General features: G+C 35.7%; 3 protein-coding genes across 3 annotated transcripts; all 3 read left to right on the top strand.

Annotated features, from left to right (window-relative positions):
- The first annotated feature begins 1378 nt into the window (after positions 1–1378).
- Positions 1379–3774, top strand: LOC121422961. Its single transcript, XM_041618210.1, has 4 exons — positions 1379–1620; positions 2359–2425; positions 2781–2939; positions 3441–3774. The coding sequence occupies exons 1-4, from the start codon at positions 1507–1509 to the stop codon at positions 3671–3673; spliced, it is 573 nt and encodes a 190-aa protein (XP_041474144.1). The 5' UTR covers positions 1379–1506; the 3' UTR covers positions 3674–3774.
- A 3004-nt stretch (positions 3775–6778) lies between these two features.
- Positions 6779–11693, top strand: LOC121423195. Its single transcript, XM_041618515.1, has 4 exons — positions 6779–7104; positions 7905–7971; positions 10205–10363; positions 10971–11693. The coding sequence occupies exons 1-4, from the start codon at positions 6970–6972 to the stop codon at positions 11201–11203; spliced, it is 594 nt and encodes a 197-aa protein (XP_041474449.1). The 5' UTR covers positions 6779–6969; the 3' UTR covers positions 11204–11693.
- A 2597-nt stretch (positions 11694–14290) lies between these two features.
- LOC121423194 lies at positions 14291–18654 on the top strand. The gene is made up of 5 exons (XM_041618514.1): positions 14291–14804; positions 17051–17117; positions 17822–17974; positions 18319–18546; positions 18628–18654. Exons 1-4 carry the CDS (start codon positions 14664–14666, stop codon positions 18540–18542), a joined length of 585 nt encoding a protein of 194 aa, XP_041474448.1. The 5' UTR covers positions 14291–14663; the 3' UTR covers positions 18543–18546; positions 18628–18654.
- Positions 18655–20656: the final 2002 nt, after the last annotated feature.

Below are 20656 nucleotides of genomic sequence, written 5' to 3'. Positions count from 1 at the left end.
GTCCTTGTGACTCATAAGTTAAGATGAAAAATATATATTTTGTAATCCTTTCTTTCTTATCTTAAAAGCCATATTTCGATGAAACTTTTTTTCTCACGGTGTATTTTTTATTCGTATCTGTGAGAAAGGTTCCATATGGCGGTTTGAATTATAACCATTACATAACCTAAACGAAGACAGTCACGTTGCCCAACATATGGAAATGAAAGATGAAGAGATGAAAAAAATCATGTCGATAGAGTCAGGGGAAGAAAGACTAACACGTACAAACTTAAAGGGAAAAGATTGCTGCAAATTATTTTTGTGCAGTCATGCTCCTTTATACATATACGATGCAGAAATCACCCAGTTGTAACACAGACATTAAACAGAGTGTAAAATTTTTGACACCCAAAATAATGCGATTTATTTCTTATTAATTCATGTTTAAGGTTAGCAAATGTAGCTTACTTCATTGCAATTGGCGCACTCCTTCTTTGAGGAGAGAAACATATAAATATCGGAAACTTCATTAAAGAATACACACACGCCCTTCCACACCCAACCCACCCCCAACTTCACCCATACACTATAAAGGCAAGAGAGCAAGCCCCTCCCTTAAAATGGTACAGTCATCAAAATAATGGCTCCTTCCGGAATTGAATTGACACCCTAGGAAGCTTTTTTTGCAACTTAAAAAAATGAAGGGTGCAAAGTTGCACCATTTTAGAGAAAGTACAAATTTCCACCCTTTTGAGCGTAGAAATCTATGCACTCAAAAAGAGCAATGTTGCATCGTGAAGATGCAAGTAAATAGATTTAAAAGATGGTGGCGGTGCATGGTATGAGAGTGTAGCATTTCGAGTGCAAACATGAACCATTTCTATCTTGGTGTGCAATCCACGCACAACGAAATGCTCTCATATTGCATACATTTCGTCTTATTTTTTCACGTTCTCGAATGTCTTTCTCATGTTCTCATAAAAATGATTCAAATTACTCTGTTTTAGGCATTTTCAAGAGCTAGTCTACGGGCCTACATTGTGCACTAATATATAGAAACTTACAAGATGCGGGTTCTTAGTTATATAAAAGGGACATTTACACATTTGAAATATGGTCACCCCTTACGATATCACACGAGATAATGATATGAAAAATGAATAACCAATAAATTACATCATCATTATCACGTGTCATTCCTCATGACATTTTCGTCCACATGATTTACATAAATAATGATTCTTCTACGTTGGAATACAAAACTTTATTCTAATATCACTTTGTAAAAGATTATCTTCTTACACAACGAACCCAACCCAACTATAACCGCATCTATGAGCTTACGCAATTAACCTCTCTGAAACATAGCAGATGAAAATGACAGAAATCTTCTATAAATACGAGCCACAGTGCCATGATGATCATCAGTAGCAGTTTGCCACCTGGAAACTAGAAGAACTGTATCACCGACATATCCATTTTCTCCTCATCGTCGTCATTCACGGGAAAATCTTCGCTATCATCATGTACAAATTGTTTGTTCTTGTCGCCTTCTTTGCCGCCACCGCCATCAGTAGCGATGCCATGCATGTCGTACCCGACCTCAACCCCGCCGCCTACGTCGGTAGATGGTACCAGGTGAGAAAGTATACAATTTTCCAGTAAGTAGCATTAACTATGACCTGAAAATGTATATATCTCACGTTTATTTGAAAGACAAACACCCAAATTTAATAAGAACTTTCTCTGAAGGAAAACTTCGGTTGATAGCCGTTTTGAGCTGATAGAATTTTCACCTCTGATTTGGAACATTCTAAGCATGTTTAGGAAATCAATTACGGCAACTGGCGAGAATAAGGATTTTTTTTTATCTTGCATCATTTCATGAATGTCGTAAAAAATTATAATTTTTCTAACCATCACATAATATAATTATGATTAAAATATATTGTCTTACATTTTATAAACATTGTTAAAGAAGCACATTCAACTCTTTGAACTATAACTGAAAAAATAGTTTGATGATAAACTTATGTTCTCTTCTTTAAAATAGAATAGGTACGAACAGCATTTTATTCTGATCGACTTGAAATTCTTGCCTGACATAAATGGACTGGCTCATTCGTAAAAACGAATTATTTCTGAATTAAACTTTGGTTTTTGAAATAAAAACTACAGGTGTGTGCCATACTGCAAGAAATATGTAATGGTTGATCGTAGGTATTTATTTTGCTCTTATCGATGATAGAACACAAGTTTATTTTTGGGAGTGATTCACAAATTCTTTTGTTCCTGCTTGTTTTCATTCAGTTTGACGAGTTTTATGTGATGTGTCGCGAATCGTTTATGTCATATGTTTTGTTTTCATTTTGACAGGTTTATACCAACTACTGGGCTGATCTTTTCTCCAATGTATTCAACCCCGACTGCGTAACAGCTGATTGTGAGTTTTTTAATGTTTATCATGTTTATGATGAATTAAATGTAGTTATTCCCCGTCTCCTATTTATACATGTACTGAGAAAGAAGAAATGCATTTTTTGTTCATTATCAATTATCATGATTATATTAACGTATTAAACTCAATGTTGGGTTCAACCATATCACACTTTCGAGATTACAGTATGCCACGAAATATGCCACAAAATATCCTTATGGAAGTGGGCATCTTAAGCATCTTTCCTCTTTCAACCATTTTCATTCGTCTTTGCTATAGATCAATTGTTTGCTCTTAGAAGATCTGAGTATCAAATGACAATCAACTTTTTGAATGATTCATTTCCAAATTCTCGTCACAGATGCCCAGATCAATGCTACCTACATATCTGTCTACAATGCTAACTACCGATTCGACGGCGAGTACACAGACGACATCAGCGGTTACGCCTACATCCCCGATATTAAATACCCAGGAAAACTGAAGGTCGTTCTCGAAGGCGTTCCCGTCGAGGGTGATTGTAAGTTGGATTTCAAAAAAAATTATAATGAAAAAGAAAATCATTCTTTAGTTCCTAATATTCCAAACGAGTTTGAGCTCTATGGGATCAATGCGTGTTTATTTGTTGAATAAACCAATTAGCGCCAAGGCAATAATTGTTTCTCATATGTTTATACGATTTCGTATGGAATATCACCATTTTATTGGATGTTTTAAGGGTTTGAAAATGTATCGAAATCATAGAAAGATATGTTTTCTAACGAAGATGAGGCAGATATCGTTTAGGGCTGGTCATGTCATATGGAATGACATATATTTTTTGAAATAAAATAAAAATAAATGAAATAAAATGAAAGAAATACAATATGCTATCGAGAATATTATACCTTTCTTTGCAGAGGGCATAATAGCTACATGAACACTTTGTTATAAAATATCTAAATAAAAAATCATGAAAATGATCGTCTTTAAATGATTTTCTTTTTCATTAATTATTCTTTAATTCACCTTTTTCTACTAGACTGGATTTTCGATCTCGGACCCGTGGTCAACGGCCAGTACGAATACAGTCTCGTCACCGATGGAGAGGCCGCTCGTCAGCTCTTCATCCTCGCTCGCGACCCCGCAGAATTCGAATCCAAATACGCCGCTGATGTCCTACGTTACGTGTCCCGTGTCGGATTCATCGGCCCTTACAAGAAACCGTACGCCATTCCACATCCAGCGGAATGCGTCTACCCACCCACCCAATAAAAGTCCCAACTCCAACAGTCTCTTGTTAATGTATAAACAATAATGATATTATAGTTAAGTCCATTCGCTCTTGTTATTTATTGAATAAAAGTCTTGAGAAATGAAATGATATTACCCTGACTATTTTGTGAGTCTTCTACCATTGACTTTATGAGCTTATAATTGGTTGAGAAGGCCCGGGAGAAGGTAACTTCAGAAAACAAATTTCATAAGAATGAGCATGGTAAATATTTGAACACTATATTTCTCACAATAATGAGAATGAAAAGGAGATAATGAGGAGTTTTTGGATGAAAGAAAAAGGAAAAAGAAAAGAATTCAGAGAGGATGCGAGAGAGATTGAAAATAACATTCGACCGAGATTGGGATTGGACAAATGGAAGGGTTAAAGAAGTGGAAATAACAACAGGTTTAAATTGGAATATGAAAGAGAAGAAATTCCATTTAATACATCTGAAAAAGGTTAAGGAAGAATGAATGGATAAGAGAATCTGAATAAGGAAAATAAGAGACAAACTAAGAAAGAGAGAGAGGGGGGGGGGGGCTGCAGAAATAATAGAAAACATGACATAAACAGAATGAAAGGAATCGATACATTTAGATAAAATGAGGTACATATAGAGAGATAGTTTGTAATTTATATAATAGTATTAATTTATAGACTCGTAATGCGTGTAATTGTACTGTGAATTTTCTTACGAATGATTTGAGAGTGCCGTGAGTTGCACGTACGACCAATTTGTGACAACATAAATCGTAAGATGGCCGTAAGTCTGACGAAAGAAAGTCTCAAAGCACTAATACGAAAAATAACTAATTCTAGGGGTATTGTAAATCCTTAAAATCAGTGGGGGCACGTGCCCCCCACCGGCTGCCCCCCCCCAAAAAAAAACGGGAGAAAAGGAGAAAGATTGCCCCTTTTTAAGCTGTGAATACATTTCCAGTCCGCACTAGTTGATTGGTGAGATATATCTGCTCTTCATGGATTCATAAACACAATCCTTAAAATGTCCATTTTCTGTTTTGAATATTAAGTGAAATACGTATGGTTTTTGTGAATTCCTACAATTAAGCCTTAGAATGCCCCTCTTCAGGTCTGAATTTCAAAAGATTTCAGATCGCGCATCGCGCTATACGTATCATGTTCATGAATACAATGACTACAAAAAGTGCTTCATGTGTTTAGGTGTAGTTCTAACAAAATCAGCAATGGCTTGGCGCTCGCATTAGATGACTATGGTGAGATATGTAAGCTCTTCATTAATTCCCTAAAAAAATAATCCTTAAAATGTCCTTAGTTGTGGTCAATAAATACAAAAATTTCAGCTCACGCTTCGCGCTCGCATTGTTTGTTTAGTGAGACAGGTACGTATCACGATTTTATTAAAAAATGATTATTATGTCCCTTTTTGAAGGTCTGAATATCAAAAAATTTTAGCTCGCGCTTCGCGCTCGCATTATTTGATAAGTGAGAAACATATCCGTTTAATGGCACAGTCCTTAAAACACCTGGCAATTGAGCGTACTCTACGCGCCCACTAAGTGACTCATTTTTTTCGCTGATACCCCCAATGCCTTGACCCATGATACGCCACTGCGTTAAACCATTTCGTTTCTCAAGAAGATCTTAAGTTGTTTTTAAGAAGGCCGTAAGATCTATGCCCCATCTACGAATCTCTAGGAACTCAAATTCTTACGAACATTGAGATTCGTACGAACGCATCGTTCGTTCGAACTTTGTGACCATGGCTTAACATTTTCCTAGGACCATGCAACAATGATATCCACTGATACTAATGTATAAAGGTTTATTTAATTTATTCAATAGAAAGAGATGATTTATATGTGGAAATTGATACTTGAAAGCTAGATGTGACAGGGAAATTTCCTCTGAATTTGATCATGCAGCTTTTTTTTACTAGTTATCACACAACCATATTTTTTCTTTTCTTTTTTTTCTTTCATGACAAATCTTAGTCGGAAATGGCACAGTTACAGTATGATCTCTAACACTATTTTACAAATTTTTTGTAACCAAGAACCATTTCAACTTCATCTGGCATGGTATTACATATCCATACTCCATATGAAAAAAAAAAGAATGTGAAAAATCATATGCAGGTTTTGGCAACACCTTTTTTCAAATCCTTAATGTCTAAACACACGATTTTCGATTTGGGGATGTCTTGAATTAGCAATATATCGCTGGATATAAGAGTTGGAAGAAGAAGTACAATTGTGATCCTTTTCCATCCAAAATATTCCAACGATAATTGTCTGATCAATTTTCGTTGTCATCAAAATATGTCAATGGCACGTGGACTGTAGTAGATCATTAACCAGGGTTTAAAAAGAAGATATCGATGCCTCGGTGTTGTAATCTTTACTAATCCGTTGTGAAGGTGCAAGACACAAGAACTTAAAGAGAATGTGTAGGCTTATAATAGTTAAAACAGTATAATGGTGGTGATGGCACTGACGATCATTATGAATATGATGATGAGGAGGAGGAAGATAGACAAGTAGTAGTAGTAGTAGTAGCATCAGTAGTAGTAGTGGTGGTGGTGGTGGTAGTAGTAGTAGTAGTAGTAGTTGTTGTTGTTGTTGTAGTAGTAGTAGTAGTAGTAGTAGTAGTAGTAGTAGTAGTAGTAGTAGTAGTAGTAGTAGTAGTAGTAGTAGTAGTAGTTGTTGTTGTTGTAGTAGTAGTAGTAGTAGTAGTAGTAGTAGTAGTAGTAGTAGTAGTAGTAGTAGTAGTAGTAGTAGTAGTAGTAGTAGTAGTAGTAGGAAGAGAAGGGGGGAGCAGTGTTATGATGGTGTTAGTGGTGGTGATAATAACGTTGATGATGATTATGGTGATGATGATGATGATGATGATGGTAGTGACTATAACAACAACGGACAAATTCACGGTGATGGTGACGATAATTTCTTATAAATTAGGAAATGAAATACAGGGGCTAAAATAACCTTAAGAGCAAGGAAGGAAAACGAAATAACAAAGCTGGAAAAAATAAAATAGAATGCTTTAAGCACCACAATCCGTTGATCCATGAATATCAATAGTCTTATCTTAAATTAAGATAAACTTCTGGACCACTATTATTCGTGCTCATCTGTTGACGAAGACCGATAGCATTTGGGTGTGACCAACATTGCATTAATCGCTATCAACTAGTTGAGTACATCTTGTCTTCGATTGCATGATATTATAGATTCAAGCAGCAAGCGAGTCCCTACCCCATCTTACTACTGCAAACTTCGACTTTCCTTCCGTAAAACAAAATTAAAGAATATAAATGGCTACGAACACGTACTGTTGGTTTGCGCTGGTCGCAATTTTCGGCGCCATTTTGTCTATTTCGTCACCCGCCGAAGGTCTTGGAACGGTGTATGATATCGACGTTAACAAATATGTCGGAACGTGGTATAACGTAAGTTGAAAAATTTTTTTAATGATAAAATGTCTGATAATATGTTGAAAATGTACAGAGCTATCATCATAGAAAATCTAAGAAATTGTATTTTTAATACCCTGGCTACACTGAGCCTCCGCTTCTTTTTTTTACTTGATATCGGGTGGCGTCTAAAAATGCTTAAGGAAATAATACATTCCTGCTTTTTTAGGATCCACAACCAAGTTGCTTGAGATCAGTTGTTCTATTGCCTCTTGGTATCTCTTGAGCTCATTCATTCCAAATAGGCCTTGCATGGCTGGTTCAATTCGAGTTACCTCTTTCCAAGTCAAAGTGGCCAAAATAGCAATGCTTATAGACGTTAATCACGTTAAATTCACATATTTACAATCTGTAAATTGAATTTGACTACTCGCTCGTCCTCGGAATCCCTCCTGCTTTTTGTCACCTGCAAATCGTTTCACTCTCTTTTTTTTTTTTTTTTAGTTAGGAAGCTTAGAAAATACATCCTTCCACCTACTCTTTATTTTTTTTTACATTTTCCTTTTAGTCTGCGTGTTCACTCGCTATATCGAGTTGCAATATATTATGGTAATTATGTCATGTTTGATGTTTTTAACCAGTTGTACAATATGAATGTAAACCTGTAAATTCTACACAATTCAGACTTTTTGCTGCGAAGTGCAATATCTGTAGAAGCTCTCAATTCAATCTCTGCAATGTGTAGGTATTATTTGTTATTGTTTTATTTTTCATGACTTTTATCGTGTTTTTTGTTTCTATTGAATTATATATTTCACCGTCATTTTTTTACACAGATGTATACAAACTTCTGGGCAGACCTATTCGCTGGCACGAATGGCGCAGAGTGCACTACGGCTGAGTGTAAGTGAAGTGATAATCAGGGACGTAACAGGGGCAGGTGGCCGGGGGGGGGGGGTGGCAAGAACCGAATTTTTTCTGTTCATATCGTGGCATGAACAGGCAGTGGTGTAATAAGGCAAAAAAAAAGTTTGAGGGAGCCAGATATGACGTAGCCTATACAGTGCGTATCAAAAAAAGTTTACACTTTGAAAAAGCTCTGGGAATTAAAAAATATACAACATGTGGGTATTTTTTTCACATATAATCTTTGGTTTGGGTCTCATCTATCTGATGAAAGTAAAAGTTTTGACAGAATGTTACACTTGAGTGAGCACTGTCTATTTTTGTAAAGCTCGCAGAAATCTGTTTGCGCAGAAATGCTCGTTTTCACGCAGTGTCAAGGGGAAAGGGATAAATCAAATTTACCCTGCGACACATTTTTCCTACATTTCCCTTGCACTTTTAGTCAATTAAGATAAAACAGACACATTCAAGCATTTTTAAACAAATTTGCCACCCAAATTGAAATTTCAACACTTAGTAAGCACAACTTTTACCCTTTTTGTGCCAGCTGGATCTGAGGACATAACTGAATCTAAACAAAAGTTTACATCAGACATCTCCAGCACTTTTTCACTAAGTTTCTGTTATTTAAAGTGGGTTGACATTTAATTTTTCATTTAATACTTGTTTCTCCACACTTTTCCCAAGCTTGACAATGATTAAAAAAATGAAAATCGAGCCTAATTCATTTTATGTAAATCACAGCTCAGTGTAAATCAAATATCGTCTTGATGGCCTTGGTGTGTGGGGGAGTGGGGCGGGGTGCAATGCACTCTTCGAAGTTAAAAAAGGTCAAAGATATCTTAAAATCAATTTTACTTGCTAAATTCTACGTGTTCTTCATGAAAAAGGTTTACTTTTATTCGCATAGCTATTTTAAAGTTCTGCGCAAATCATTTTTCACTAACTTTTCAAAAGTAAGTGGTGCTCACTCAAGCGGAAATATTTTTCGATAGTTATATCGTCATTTGCTTAAATGCATCTGTACCAATGTTTAAATGTGGAAAAATCTTCAGGATATTACAAATTTATAATTTTACAGGGTTTTTTCAAAGTGTAAACTTTTTTTTGATACGCACTGTAGTATTTAAACTGAAAATAATTCCAAAAAAAAGTTGCGAGCGAAAATTTTGAATGTTTATTTTAAAAAAATTGTGATAGATTTCGACATAATATTCAGATTATAAATTCATGTTATTACTTCGGCAGTAGCTGACACGCCATATTAATTGTCGCTAAAGCGTTCAAGGAATAATTCAAGGAATAGATTGGAGAAAGGTATAATATTAACATATTTATGTTATGTAGGACCCTCTGGTAGAGCATTTTTTTTTAACTGAAGTGGCTACCCTGGGTAAATAAAACGTTATTATTTTCTATTTACTTTATTTTTTCCTTCCGTCAACCATTCACCATGTCTTCAGTAGCGTAACTACGGGGGGCATGGGGGGCACGTGCCCCATCCCCCCATCGGCTGGCAAAAAAAACGGGGAAAGAAAGAAAGAGAGGGAGAAAGTATGAGAAACGTAAAGGGAAAGAAGAAATTATTGTTCATTATAGTTACAATTATAATTATGTTTTATTACATAGGATTTTTTTTTTGTCTGTTTAACGAGATATATAATCATGTTGTACTACAACCTCCGGTTTTTAAAACAATATACACCAAATATATTTCCTCGCACTTCGAGTTATAATTGTTTTATGTAGTGACGTATGCTTCTTTTTCATGACTACTCAAAAAGATTTCCCAATTTTAAGGCATTGATATAAAACATTTCCTGTCCGTGCTAACGTTTGCATTAGTGGATTGGTGATGTATGCTCTTCATGAATTCCTAAAATCAGTTCTTAAAATGTCTCTTTTTCTAATCTGAATATAAAAAATTTTCAGCTCGCGCTTCGCGCTCGCATCATTTGGTTGGTGAAATACATATAATCTTAGTGATTTCCTACAAACAAGTCTTAGAATGCCCCTCTTCAGGTCTGAATTTCCTAAATTTTCATATCCGTTTTGATGTCTCTAGTATAGGTCAGTATACTTAGCAACTATAAGCGCGCTTCGCGCGTCCACTAAGTGACTCAAGAATTTTGCTGGTGTCCCCCCCCCATGTCGTGACCCACGGTACGCCACTGCATGTCTTCTATCCTTCTCCCTCTATTCACTATATTCTTTTTCTTTATTTTTTCAGACCAGAAGATATCTGAGACCAACGTGACTGTATTCAATGCCTACAGTGTTCGAGGGGGTCGCTCTGACACAATTGAGGGGTATGCCTACATCCCTTTCCCAAGTCTCGAACCGGGAAGGCTTCTTGTCCGACTAGAAGGAGTACCCCTGGCAACGCCATGTAAGTTTTTTTTTCCTTTTCATGTCAAAAAACAAACGTACTGCCTGAAATGCGGTTTAAGTCAAATTTCAAGTTTCTTTGTTCCAAAATAATACAAGATATAGAATATCAATTTCTGTTATTCGTTATTTAGATTGCAATATATAGTTACAATGCCAGAAGTTGATAACATTCTTATTATGAACAACATAAACAAAACTCATTTGTTGTCATTTGAATTGAATTATTTCAAATAGGCTTGTGCAATCATATTTTTTTAGGATAGTATGGAAAGGTATGTGTTTAAAGCTACGGAATCGAGAGTTGTTCTTCAAACTTCTCTTTTGGATTTCGCTGCGATCAATTTAGCCCAAATTCATAATCAAAGCCACTTACTAATCGCATTGTTATTATTTTTGTTGTTGATATTATTATTGTTGTTGTTATTATTATTATCAATATTATTGTTATTATTATTATTATTAGTAGTAGTAGTAGTAGTAGTAGTAGTAGTAGTAGTAGTAGTAGTAGTAGTAGTAGTAGCAGTAGCAGTAGCAGCAGCAGCAGCAGTAGTAGTAGTAGTATCATTATTATTATTATTTATATTTATATTATCATCTTAATCCAGATTTTATCATCAAACTTGGTCCGATAGTCAACGACCAGTACGAGTACTCCATCGTAACGGATCCTGCTGCTGCGGCTCTCTTCGTCCTCGCCCGTGACCCCGCGAACTTTGACATCAAGTATGACGCAGAGGTCAGGGAATACCTTCTTGTGACGGGTTTCACGAGCCCAAACACGCAACCAGTGCGCGTTTACCACGGAGATGACTGCACTTATTTCTCACCAAGAGCGTAAAAAAAATCTTTGAAATTTGGACACGAACATGATAGAGGAAATTAAATCTACATCAAAAATTGGCAACTGATCAACTATAGTGTTGTTTGGGGCGACCTCAATAAGGACCTCTTATTTGAATTAAAATGCACTTATTCTTCTTATGTTTTGTGCTGATTTTTTTTCTTATCTTATAGGCAACCAGATGTGGGTTTTTTTTTGTTCAATCCCATTTTCAGCCAAGAACGAAGTCAATAACAAGTACTTTCCCTATTTATTAATTCATTCATCTCGCCATTATTATTATTGTTATTTTTTTTTTGGGGGGGGCAAAGTATGATAGGCTTAGAGTATGAACACTTTCTGTTCAATAATTGAAAACTCACAGAGTATAGCTTACTCACTTGGTCATTAAAAAAAGAAACAGTCGTAGTTCAACAAAACCTGTTTTTTCTTGATTGGGCTATTTTTTCTCATGTCACAATATTTTTCATTGTTTAAATATATCATATTATTGTATCAAATTTTTAATATCTCTTTGATATCTATCTGTTGTTCCTTTCCTGTCTTGTCTGCAACCAAAATTACGGGTATTGGATATGAAAAGAATTGAATAAAAAGAATGTTTAAGAATAACAGGTCATCAACCACAAGCTAAGTCAGTTATGCTCAGAAGCGAATAGTTTGTCCGACGCTCTATACGTGGCGCCCTTATATAGCAGCATTTTATTCAAGAGTGAATGTGCCTAAAATTAAGAGAACTTTCCTCAAGACGCGATCCTCAATTCCGTTTTGAAGGGAGTTCTCGAAGTTACCTATATTCTATCCCGTAATTTGTTCATGTATTTATTAACCTCACTCCAAAAAGCATGTCTCATAATCATTTGAGAAATTAGTGAAAAAAAAATCCCGCAGTGGTTACTGAACTGGCCACAGTCTGATAATTTTAGATAATAATAATAATGATAGTAATAATTATAATCATTATCATAATAATATAGGCATTTATATACCGCCATCTATCTAGAAATAATCTATTATCATTATTATTATTTATTACTATTACTCCGGCTTTAGCTCGAGCTGCCTTTTAGTGCTCAGAACACTGTCAAGGTCTTAATCCTGCCGGGTACCCATTCACCTCACTTGGTACATGTATAATCATGGTTATAAAATCATATTTCATAATCCATTACTCTTATTACGTATTAAGTCTGTCTTGCATAATTTTGGTTTCATAACTAAGTTTGTTTGCTCCACGTTATCGATCTATAAACATCAACCCATCACAAATATTCCCATGATTATGAAATCATTTAGAATTCGGTTTATACAATATCAAATGTAAACAGACGTCATATAGTATGACGGTGGTACGAGGAGTAGATCAGGTTTTATTAGTGGACCTCGATAATATCAATTCTACTAAAATAACACTTCGAAATTGATAAGAGCATAATTATTAAACAAAGAATATATTTATAAATCCATCAATAAAAACTCTATTACAATCCTAACCCTAACCCTTCTGAAATATTGTCGCAGGAGCAAATGTCGCAGGAGTAAATGTCGTGTCACAGACTTGAACATATCATATCGACGGTGTTGATATGATGTCTCATTATATCAGGGTATATAGAATTCGATTAACTGTTCTCCTATTCCAGCAAGTAAAGATCTGTATACTGTCATTATCGGCGTGGGCGGTAAATGGCTTAATCAAGCTTTTTAAAAATTCTACATTCCTTCAACTAATACTATCATACTTTATCAAAGCTTTACCATTGGTTTTATTTTTTTTTATTATCAATGAATTCGTAATGTCATTAGAAAAGTTTTAGAATATGGAGTTGTTATGTTGACAATGATGACGGTGATGGTGGTGGCAGAGTGCATGGGGATAGGGAGGACAAGAAGAGGGAGAAGCTGGTTTTGCTGTCACAGGTGCTCATCAACCAACGAGCTTGCATGGAAAAATAGAAATGCTACCCATATATCAGAGTTAGACAAAATTAAACGCAACATTAATATAGCGCTTATTATAACTGTTTCTAAACTCTCTATATTATTACCCCCAACTTAGGCAAAGCTTTACAGGTGTTTTTTTTACCTCATGTACCTCGAGCTCACCTCAATGCCTTTTCCAAAGGATATTAGTGCCGAGGAGGGAATCGAACCCCGGCGAACCTTGTGATCTATAATCCGGAGACATGTCCACTAGACCACTGAGAAACAGTACACTGCAAAAACTCCGGTGTTGATTCAACACCAGCCCGGAATCTATATATGTCCACACCAGAGAAGTATTGAAATAACACCAGTTTGGAATCAAACCGATGCTGTTTTAGTACTAATTGGTGTTGTATAAACACCTTCCTGGTGTTAGACCAACACGAAACTGGTGTTGTTTAACACTTCTCTGGTGTGGACATAATTATATAGATTCCGGGCTGGTGTTAAATCAACACCGGAGTTTTTGCAGTGTATATATGCAATAGTAATATGTAAACAAAGCGATGTGTCAACGATTTGGGTGTTGGATATTAGTGTAAACTTGAACTGAATAACGTAGTCGACCGTCGATCTCATTAGTGATAATTAATTTTATAAAAGAAATGTTAATCGGTCTTATCTGTTTTAATATTGAGGGCGAAATACAGACTGGGCTATAAGTGCGCATCTTGAGTAAAGTACCAACCCCTTGAGCTATCATCGGAGATAACTGCCTTTAGCTGGCGTAGCTCCTGAAGGTGTTTGGGTGACCCTGACCTCCCTACTCTTGATTTTTTAAATTAATTTTTTTTCGGCGTTACTTTAAGTAGGGCTCAGATAATTATGAAATAAAGATTTGTATAAGCATTGGAACACTCCAGTCGTTTAAGTTTGTCGTTGGGTTAAAGGAGTTAAAATGAATGGAAAATGTTTAACCAACTTAAAAAGATCTCATAATTCCAAAGAGGGGAAACAGTTATCAACGCGAGATGTTTGATGTCGACAACCGCTTAAGATATTTGAGGTGAGTGTGCAAAGTCACTCGGAGAATGAGATCTAGAACAGGAGAAAGTGGTCATGATGATGATGGTATGATGATGATTAGGAGGAGGAAGATGAACATCATCATCACGATCATGACGACGTCGGGTCAGTATAGCAGCATCATTAGTAAGATTTCACCTGCAGAATTGACTACACAAAAACAACATGAGAAATAAGTGTATGGGTAATTTCCACTAATCTATATAATTACCTGGCTTTAGTGACACCCTTGAAAATCATAGCTTCATTTATGCCCTTGATTCTCGGGTCTATAGTCATCAACTCTAGTACATAATTACTGTTTGTTTACACAATTTCGGTCGTGTTCCTCATAGCATAAAAAATTTATTTAATATAGGACTTACTTCTCTAGCCATTTTGTCCGTGCACAAATCGAACTCCTCTTCATCCATCCTTCTTTTCAAAGTTTTGCTTGTATTAATTAATGAAGATGGAAATGGGTAATAAAAACGCTATGTTGTGGTTTGTAGTTTTTGGCGCCATGTTGTTCTTTTCGTCTCCTGCCGACTGCCTCGGGACGGTGTATGATATCGACATGAACAAATACGTCGGAACATGGTACAACGTAAGTTGGTCGTTGAAAATTATGTGTTTCCTGATTGTAGTCGAATAAGATGAAAGCACACATAAAGTACACATAATCATGGCAATATATGCACATTTTTAATTCAATTAAAATGCAATAATTTGCAATGTGAAAGTATATGCACTGTAAAACGCCGATTAAAAAAAATAATGTCGTTTATACCCGTCAATCTAACAACTACTGTTGAAAGTTTACAGCAAGTCGTTTGAAGTTTTAAACAAGTTGCTTAAAGATTTAAACAGGTTGTTTATAGTATCATACAAGTTTGTGTTTATTTAAAAACAAAAGTATAAACAGTTTGTGAAATGTTAACAACTTGTTGTTTGTTGAGTGAAGGGCTTTAACAAGATACTTAAAACATTAACAGCGTGAAACTGTAACAAACCATGCCAATTATGATTAATACAATTCAATTGGGCAGAGATCGAGTATTGCTGTTTCATTATGATAAAGACTTACTAGTAGTAAAGCCGAATTAGTAGGCCTATATCATATTGTCGGGGGTAAGATAAAGCAAGACAGAAAACGTGTAAAAGAAATGGTGTTTCTAATTAATACGACCTCCCAGAATAAACATTTCTATTTCATCAACGGACCTCATATAATATCAGAAACAAAATTATTTAAAAATTGCAATAGAATTTTCTTTTAATAACCTGAATATTGCCAAAGCATTGAAATACATACATAATTATCACAACGTTTGATACATAAGTACCGTGGGCTATATGTACCCCCAATTGCCATTAATTGTCCCATTTACAAAATTAATTGTATTTCAAAAAAGTTATGTTATACGTAAGGAAGTGAGTTGTTATTGACTTTATATGATTTTAAGATCTTTTCACGAGGTACATTTCATAAACATGTTAAGAATATTTTTTTCAAACCCAATTACGGCCACACTAAAATGATTCAGAACAAAACGTCGCAACGACAAAAAAGTTCATTACAATTCTATATATACACTACCGAGTTGGACTGTTATTGATCATCGAATATGCTAATCAATATCTAAATGGAGAGGTCAACATACATTATGATTTTCTGTCTTCTGATATCAGAATCCCCTTGATATTATTGTTTGATAAAAAAAGCAATTGTACTTTGGTACGAGTAAACGCATCTTACAAGAATATAGTCCGTAAAATCTGTGCACAAACAAAACGAAGAAGATGACGTATTGTTATTTTTGCGTGGATACAAATGGAAAAAAAAACGTTTGCTACGTATAGGTTCCGGATCCTACTATGTCTGACAGAAATGGATTTAAAAGGGTTTTAGATTGATTTTAATACATTGAAACTTGTGGATATTCTTTAATATGCAATCAATAAAGATGATGCAAAATTTGCGTGTACCATAAAGGACTACCCTGAGCTGGAATATGATAATTGCTAGAATTGTTATTTTCATTTACAAGTACTGTAGTAACTACAGTATCGTTTCTCTCTTTACATTTCAAATGCATCCTGTACATAATTCTTTTCTATCATTTTTACATAATTGTGTCGCGCTCTAAAAAAAACAAAAAAAAAACCCGCAATGTACTTTTTATTAGATTGCATTTTCAACATCTTTTTTTTTCGTTTGTGGGTTGGGTATTAGCGGTGGCAGATCTAGCACAAACAGTATGCCCCAACTAAAACAGTATTGTATCTAACCCGGCTCGATCCGACTATCATGACTATAGGGGTCTTGTGCCCTATTTTTAAGGAAAGTATATAAAATTAAATCAAATGAGTGAGTACAATTGAAATAGAATTACAAACCACGTCATCCACTCTAAAACTAGTTGATTAACAGATGCAATTTGGAAAGATCATAATCGAAAGCAACCATCAGGCATCTGTCGATAATGCAAAACTGATTTTTTAGAATGTGGAAGTAGAGAATTGTTTTAGTTAAAAACGCCAATTTACTTTTCTTTTTACGCGCCTGCATGCCGCACAATTTCCCAAATTTCCCGAATCACGTGTTATATTCAATATTATGAGATTATTTTATATAGTTCACATGGAAAATACAGAAGAATTTTGATATCACCTCACAGATCTTTTTTTTTTACTATGCTCATTGTATTTCATAGTCACATCACCATGGGTTGCTAGAGTGGAATTGGTCTCCAGCTTACAGCTCAGCAGTGAGGGGGGTGATTTTGGAATGCTTGCTTTCTTGTCTATATGATGTATCAATATCAATATGTATCAATTTATCACATATAGATGTACACAAATTACTGGTCAGATTCATTCCTTGGAACAGAAAATGCAGAATGTACAATGGCTCAGTGTAAGTAGATTGTTTTGATGACGATAATTGTAATGAAAATAAAATGGTGTTGGTGGTAATAACGGTAGTGGTGGTGGTGAGGATGGTGATGGAATAGTCATGATTCTATAACAGCTAGTATAGTAACAGTCAGAGACAAGTGCTTTTCAGCCAATCAGAACGAATAAAATGGTTAACGCCTATGACGTAGTATAAGCTGACCTATCAGCTTATCCGACGATAAAATGTTGACAAAATGCGCCACTGATAGAGGTTGTGTTGCCGATGATGGTGTAGCAGTAGTGGTGGTGATAAAATGATGATGATGATGGTGGTGGTGGTTGTGGTGGTGTTGGTGTTGATGGTGGTGATGATGAAGTTGAATACAACGACGACAATGATGATGATGACGGTGATGATGATGATGAGGATGATAATGATTTTGATGATGATGAAGATGGTGATGTTGATCATGATGATGACGATGCTGTTGATGCTGAAAATTATGATGATAATGATTACGGTCATGATTAAGATTAAGATGATGATGATGATGATGACGACGAAGACGATTGATGGTGATGATGACGGTCATGATGATGATGATAATGATGTGATGATGATGGCGATGGTGATGATGATGACGGTGTTGCTGATGATGATAAGACCTATGATTTCTTTAATGTTAATCTCATCAACCTTTATCTTATGTATTTATTCTTCAGACTCGAAGCTCTCTGAAACCAGCTTCGCTGTTGTAAACACATACACAGTAGAGGGTGAACTTGTTACTACAACCGGGAATGCCATGGTTCCTCTTTCGAGTGAACCTGGAAAGATTCTTGTCAAACTTGATAACCAGGCCACTGAAAGTAAATGTAAGTACACTCTAAAACAAATGGTCTTACTCAAAAGTTGATTTACTTAATCTCTAAATGACCTACTACACTACAAAAGAGGGAGATTTCATATAAAAAGAATCATTCTGTAAATTTTTATAACGGCAAATTTTCTGCAATTTAATATGTCTATTTGGGAAAAGAAATTTGTAAGGATCATATCCCATATGCCAATTTTCTGTAATTTTACACAATGTAAGATTGCAGGTTTTCTTAAGACCAAGCTACAGGAAATTTTTCTGCTTGTTTGTTATTTTTTTAAAGATAAATTCTTTGGGGCATTGTAAAACCACTGAATTATTATTTTTTTCTTTTTTCATCAGATTGGATACTCAAACTCGGCCCAATCGTCAACAACCAGTACGAGTATTCGGTCATCACCGACGACAAAGGCCAGTCGCTCTCCGTCCTTGCCCGTGACCCCGAGACCTTCGACCTTAAATACGATGCCGAGGTCACCGAGTATCTTCTCATCACCCGCTTCACGACACCAACGACACAGCGACAGCGAGTCTACCATGGAAACGACTGCACATATCAAATTTGAAATGAACAGAAATGAATTTCATATCGGTTGAATTGACATTTGTTTCAAGAATTTCGTTAAATCAAGCTTTACGCCAAATATCAAATTTGATATTACAGCAATCCACCCCCCCCCCAAAAAAAACTTCCATTCACGAGTGGATACCATGCGCGACCATGTGTCTCAAAAAGCACCCTAAACACGTAATTTCCATATCCTGAAAATGCACCCCTTAACAAGTATTGGCGTGTGAAACCCTACCCTTAACAAGTATTGGAAACGAAACGATACTCTTGGCAAATATTCCCTGAAATGAACCCCTAAACAAGTACAGGAATGTTTTATTTTTACGGGTCCTTCGGTCGTCGGCTTTACCTTATTTGGTTTAGTACGACCCCACCAAATCGGACTCTAAACACGAAGTGTTAGGGAAGTGTTAGGGCAAAAAGGACATCCTTTATAAAACATTTTAATTTTGTTTTATCATCCCCGCAAATTCGACCCTAAACACGTAATTTTCCTAGCAAAATTTTTGTGTTTTTGACACCGTTATCACGTTACGTACGTAACTTGCCCTATCGTGAAAAAGACATTCTTTTACGTGTTTTTTGGTCGCGCATGGTATCCACTCGTCAATGTAAGTGCCCCCCCCCCCCGGGGGTTTTAATGTTTGTCATATTTCATTAGTATTATTGTAAGGGTTGAACTTTGCCTTGTTTAATATAATTGTTCATAATTGTTTCCATAGTTTTCTTCACTTCCCATTTCTATACCATTGTCACACACCTGTTTCTCTCATTTCTTAGTTTCTACATGACATCATTTCATTGCCATACCAACTCCATGCAACTCCACAAATTTCTATTGTCCTATTCTCATTTACATTCAGAACATTCTTCTTCATTCATATCATCCTATCTCATAATCATTGGTTCACGTTTCACCCTTGGTTCTTCCATTTTTCTGGGTTCTTCCATTCTTTCTTTCTCTATTGGTTGAATTTATCATGTGACACTCTTTTTTAATATATTTGAATATATCATTTGTAAAGGCAATGCCTAGTGAGGTCTGGATTTCAGGCCAATAAATCAGAGCATCACTGGACTTCATTTTTGGTCGACATCTTTATTTTGAGTTTAGTTCTATCAATCTAATATAATTTGAGTTTGCTTGTTTATGACTGATTTTGTGAGGCCACTCTACAAACTGGTAGCAGCGGTGTCTCCCTAACTTCAGGCAGAGTTTGCAGCCAGTGATAGCCCTACCAAGCTAATTTCACCCTGCTTCAGTAAAGCTAATTGCCTGCGATGTACTCACAAAATCTCAACCTACTTCATGTGCATAGACTTCAATGTACTCATCGTGGATTTAGTACTTCAAGCATTTTGCATCCTGCTTCAAGTCTTGATTTCTAATAAATTTGTCTACATATTTGAGTAAGTCTACCACCATTTTGTCAGATATCATATATACTTGATGTCATCCTTCATCATTTATTCTGCGGTTTTTTTATTAATATGCAACTTATAAGATAGTGTTTTTATCCTTTGCATGATTAGTAAGCTCCTATCCTTCATTAAGACACCTTTATGCTCTTTATGAAAGTTGACTCCCTTCTTCATTTACATAAACTTGTACAGCATTGCTCTGGTAGTCTTAATTCATCATGGCAATGTTTCGCCTTGAAATACCAGAGACTTTCACTGAAGAAGGTCAAGATTTTCACCAAGGGGTGAAAAGATTTGAAGTTGCAGTTGACTCAGTAGGCAGTAGTAATGCTCAGAAACATAGCTTGCTTCCCGGACTTTCAGGTTCAGCATTTACTGTCTGCGAAAAATATTCCTGATTCTGATAAGAAAGACTTTCAGAAAGTAAAGACAATTCTTTCAGAAATATTTGGCAGAACAACATATCTAACAAACTTGTGTTACTGCACGGAATAGACAGCCCCTAGAACCTATTGAAGTATTTGCAGCAGCTATTTCAACGTTAGTTGGTGAAGCTTTTCCCAAGTACGATGAGGAAGCTCAAGATGGAGAGAAGTTTCGTCGCTTCATGGCAGGCTTAGACTTACAGCTGAGGAGAAAGCTGTACGAACACGGTGCCGAATCTTTCAAGCAAGCCGTTACTACTGC

This window comes from Lytechinus variegatus, chromosome 10 (assembly GCF_018143015.1).
Source record: "Lytechinus variegatus isolate NC3 chromosome 10, Lvar_3.0, whole genome shotgun sequence".
NCBI classification, from domain to species: Eukaryota; Metazoa; Echinodermata; class Echinoidea; order Temnopleuroida; family Toxopneustidae; genus Lytechinus; species Lytechinus variegatus.
This window is presented reverse-complemented; position numbering and strand designations above follow the sequence as displayed.

What these genes read in the sequence shown, in the direction of transcription:
- LOC121422961 (XM_041618210.1), top strand. Translation starts at nt 1,507, where the DNA reads ATGTACAAATTGTTTGTTCTTGTCGCCTTCTTTGCCGCCACCGCCATC. An exon ending in ACGTCGGTAGATGGTACCAG is followed by an intron (nt 1,621 to 2,358) that starts GTGAGAAAGTAT and finishes TCATTTTGACAG; the next exon opens with GTTTATACCAACTACTGGGC. An exon ending in CGTTCCCGTCGAGGGTGATT is followed by an intron (nt 2,940 to 3,440) that starts GTAAGTTGGATT and finishes TTTTTCTACTAG; the next exon opens with ACTGGATTTTCGATCTCGGA.
- LOC121423195 (XM_041618515.1), top strand. Translation starts at nt 6,970, where the DNA reads ATGGCTACGAACACGTACTGTTGGTTTGCGCTGGTCGCAATTTTCGGC. An exon ending in ATGTCGGAACGTGGTATAAC is followed by an intron (nt 7,105 to 7,904) that starts GTAAGTTGAAAA and finishes TTTTTTACACAG; the next exon opens with ATGTATACAAACTTCTGGGC. An exon ending in AGAGTGCACTACGGCTGAGT is followed by an intron (nt 7,972 to 10,204) that starts GTAAGTGAAGTG and finishes TTATTTTTTCAG; the next exon opens with ACCAGAAGATATCTGAGACC.
- LOC121423194 (XM_041618514.1), top strand. Translation starts at nt 14,664, where the DNA reads ATGAAGATGGAAATGGGTAATAAAAACGCTATGTTGTGGTTTGTAGTT. An exon ending in ACGTCGGAACATGGTACAAC is followed by an intron (nt 14,805 to 17,050) that starts GTAAGTTGGTCG and finishes TATCACATATAG; the next exon opens with ATGTACACAAATTACTGGTC. An exon ending in AGAATGTACAATGGCTCAGT is followed by an intron (nt 17,118 to 17,821) that starts GTAAGTAGATTG and finishes TTTATTCTTCAG; the next exon opens with ACTCGAAGCTCTCTGAAACC.